This window comes from Zea mays, chromosome 6, assembly GCF_902167145.1.
Source record: "Zea mays cultivar B73 chromosome 6, Zm-B73-REFERENCE-NAM-5.0, whole genome shotgun sequence".
Taxonomy (NCBI): Eukaryota; Viridiplantae; Streptophyta; class Magnoliopsida; order Poales; family Poaceae; genus Zea; species Zea mays.
This window is the reverse complement of record NC_050101.1, coordinates 164,372,220-164,376,310: the sequence shown is the minus strand read 5'-3', so window position 1 is coordinate 164,376,310 and position 4,091 is coordinate 164,372,220. Positions and strand designations below refer to the sequence as shown.

At 47.4% G+C, this 4,091-nt stretch overlaps 1 protein-coding gene across 1 annotated transcript; it reads right to left on the bottom strand.

Annotated features, from left to right (window-relative positions):
- Positions 1–3,021: 3,021 nt before the first annotated feature.
- On the bottom strand, positions 3,022–3,303 carry LOC103630468 (F1N21.17). The gene has a single exon (XM_008651519.1). The coding sequence runs from the start codon at positions 3,301–3,303 to the stop codon at positions 3,022–3,024; it is 282 nt and encodes a 93-aa protein (XP_008649741.1).
- Positions 3,304–4,091: the final 788 nt, after the last annotated feature.

The window sequence follows — 4,091 nt, the reverse complement described above, 5'->3', positions numbered from 1 at the left end:
CCTGCTGATAACACATATATAAAATCCTATTGAAATTTGGTAAATAGATAAAAGCTCTTGGCAAATGCATTGCAAAAGTTTTGTGATTCTAAAGGTTTTATACAAACTGATGCTTGATATTATATTTTTATTTTGTTAAAACGGTCCTGGAACTGTATTAGATTCTGAATCCACCATCGTTATTACTTATTACTAACTGTTTACTATGCGCGCAGGGCGCGCCCAAATTACTAGTTATTCACTATGGTCGGTCGGCTCTCGCTCGTACCGTGCACGCGAGAGATGGATGATTATTTAGGGTGTGTTTGGCATGGCTCCAGAGCAAAACTCTAAGGTGGAGCTATCCAGGGCATATGCCAAACACCCTAACTTCAGAGTTGTAAACTCTATGGAGTTTTTGGAGCTGCAGTACAATTTTTTGGAGTACCTCTTTTGCTGCTCTGAAAACTCCAAAAAAGAAACCTAGTCATGGAGTTTAGACTTATTTACGCACCACTGCCACCGGTTATAAGAAACAATCTAAACTCTGGAGCAGAGCTGCTCCACCTGGAGTTTTGGAATAGAGCTACTCTGGGGTGGAGCAGAGTCATGCCAAACACGCCCTTAGTACCAGCCAACCTATACACGGCCACCGGCCCGGTCGATATGAGACGGACGATTCGGAAACACTTGATGAAGCGCAGTACGGTCCACGGTAATAACCTGCTGCCTGCTAGCTGGGGCGCATGCAGCTGGTGATCATACGTAGTACGGAGTGCACGAACGGACGACATGTCGTGCATCGTCGGATGTAGGTGCGTGCGCCATGCGCGCGCATGGCCATGGCATGCTGGATGACCGGCCGCCGGCTGGCTGTGAACCACTCTGCTAGCTGCTACTGGCTGGTGGAGTGGAGGTGCAGGGTACGGTGCACCGCACAGACGTAATGCTAGACATGCTTTAATTTTCTTCAGGCGTACGTCGTAGGTCCTGCTGCGGGTGTTTCATCAGGTACGCAGCAGGCCGCGCGCATGCAGGGGTCCAGTGGCGCCGGCAACCACGGGCAGGAACAGGAGCGAGTGTGGCTTAGCCGGGCGCCCCGGTGCGGCGACGGGTGCGGCGTTTCACCTTCAGCAGGGTTCTTGCCTTCTCTCTTCGCGGAGCCCGACCACCGCGCATGCGTCACCTGGCAGGGCGAGGTTCCCGGATCTCAGTTTCCGCACTTCCATCAGCATCAGCACTCAGCAGACACGTTTTAGGGTTTGTATTTAACAACCTCAAAGCATCTTCAAGAGTAAGAAAACACTCTTGAAACCATTATTTAAAATCCATTTACGTATGTAAGTTATTTCTTATATTTTTCTATTATCCAACCGCTTTCGTAAATCTGGTGCACACTAGTATCTATCTTTAGGAGCCTTTCTAAAGTCCGTTATCGAAATCATCATCTAGAGAGCCATTTTTGTAAAAAAATGTTTATATGTATTTTGTTTACTTCGCAACAAATTTATAGAATGAAATGCAATAGCGGTCCTCGAACTTAGCATGTTGTATCACTTAGGTCACCGAACCCTCAAAACCAAGAAAACAGGTGTCGTAACATGGTCGGCCCATTCAAAACCGTGTTTTCTCAAACCGGATGGCGACGTGGCGTGCCGTGCTGCAGCGCACTAATAAAAGTTTGAAAATCCAAGTGACACAACATGCCAAGTTTGGATACGCATGTGACATAGCATTGCTAAGTTCGAGAGTCCAAGTGACTCCCGCGTGACATGCCATGTCGAAATCCGGTTTGAGCAAACCCGGTTTTGGATGAGCCAGCTAAGTTTCAGCTTCTGTTTTTCTGATTTTGACAGTTTGGGATATATCCAAGTGACATAGTATGCCAATTTCAAGAACTGCTAATGTATTTTACTCGCTTTTCTATATCTTTTGTGCATTCCAAAGAGCTATCCAAGCTCTTTATCTTTGGCTATCGAGGAATCTAGAATATAGAATGTTTATATTTGTATATTCAATTGAAGAGGTTGTTGGAGGATATTTTTTCGCCAAAATCTCTATTCATGTAAATTAGAAAAGATATAAAGAGTCTCTTGGAGATGCTCTACAGAATTAATCCCGCGCTCCATCTTTGGATAGTAAAAAATCTGGAATAGAGGATGAAAATATTTAAAGATGCATGTGAAGAAGACGGTGAAGAGTATTTTTTTCATAAAAAACATCTATTCCTATTAATAATAAAGGATTAGAGAGGCTGAGAGTTAGTTATTACCGTGAAGCTATCAATTTTGAGCTTTTATACCCTTACAATTATAGGACAAATCCGTTATTTATCTTAGCACCTATTTGGATGGAGTAGAACTAGTGTTTAGCTATGGCTAAAAATTAGCAAGCTAAGGTCCCTTTTGGTAGGGCATTGGGTTTTAGAAAATAGCACTTGACTATTTGGATCTAGAGCTATAACTCCGTACCTATCTGCACATACCTTACAACAAGGAAACGTATATGATGCACATGAGAGATTGGTGCATATATTAAATCATCACCATCCATTTCAGATCCAACATCTCTAGTTGCTCTGTATATTTTGCACCTTCTCTACCACTACTTCCACCACTTCTACCCTACTTAGAGCATGTTCTTTGCAAATTATACAGAGCAACCAATAAACAGAATTGGTGTAATCAAAGTGTGGAGACCAAGAGTGTGTCCATTCGAATCACTCTAAATAGTGTCGACCCAACTATGATGAAGCCAAAGGTCCAAATTTGTGCAAACCGTCTCTAATCTCTACTAACTATTAAGTGCTTAGTGTAGACTGCCCCCACCCCCGCCTCCGCCCGCCCGACATTCGGAAACCCTGCCTCCGCAAACCGCCCGCCCGCCTCGCTGTGATGCCCGCCCGCCCGCAAACCCCGCCCCCGCCCCCGAGCAAACCCCGCCGATTTGAGACCCTATCCTCATTCCTCAATCAAATCGACCAAATTCCTACGGCGATGGGGCAGCGTCGAGATGTATCTAGGAGCGTACCGGCACGGGCGTTTAGGAAGACGGCGGGGAGCCAGAGTGGAGGGTGATGAGGTCGTCGTAAGGGTCCCAACGACCGGCAGCCTGGCTGATCTGCGGGTCCCAGGAGAGCTGCGAGTTGAAGCGGTCGAAGGTCCAGAAGCCGTAGGGGCGCAGCGGGAGGCTCCACGCTGCCTTGGTGCGCTCGCACCGCTCCTTCATCTTGTAGACATGCTCCCGCCGAACCTGGTCGCGCTTATACGGGTCCTCCATCAAACGGAGAATCAGGTTCTCTGCGAACTCCATGATGAAACCCATCGCCGCCGCCGGTCTCCCACTCCCTCCTCTCCAGTGAGTTTGGGATCTGCTGGTGCGCGTCGGCCTCTCTCGGTCGCTCCTGCTGTATCGATAGTTCGAGACTGGGGCCTGGGGGCTGGGGGTAGGTGTAACGCCCCGAATTTCGAGTTGAATTTTTTCTTCTTTTCTCTGCCGCTCGCTAAATTCGGGCGTTACCCCTCTTTCCACTTCTTTTCGCTAAAACCTCACCCGTCTTCAAAACTTTAGGTCATGTGACAATAGTAAATCCTAGAGTTATTTCCTTTGGATTGCTGCACCATGCCGAACCATGCATTTCTTTGATTGTTTGAAAGTGTGAAATCATTCATATAGAAAATAGATATCAAAAAGGAAAATCTTTTCCTTTCTCTCCCCTCCCTCTTTCCCCCCTTTTGGCCTAGCCGCCCCCCTGGCGCGCGCGGCCCAGCCAGCCGGTCGGCCCAGCTGGCCTTGCCCCCTCCCCCCCCTCGCGCCGTGGTGAGAGCACCTAGAGGAGGGGTGAATAGGTGATCCTGTAAAAACTTGAAACTTAATCCACAAAACTTGATTAGGAGTTAGCACAATTAAGCCAAGTGGCTAGAGAAGAGTCTTTGCAAGACACGATAACCACACGAGGATCAATCACAGATAGACACAGTGGTTTATCCCGTGGTTCGGCTAAGTTTAACACTTGCCTACTCCACATTGTGGCGTCCCAACGGACGAGGGTTGCAATCAACCCCTTTCAAGCGGTCCAAAGACCCACTTGAATACCACGGTGTTTTGCTTTG

Coding starts and splice junctions, on each gene's coding strand:
- LOC103630468 (XM_008651519.1), bottom strand. CDS start 3,303: ATGGGTTTCATCATGGAGTTCGCAGAGAACCTGATTCTCCGTTTGATG.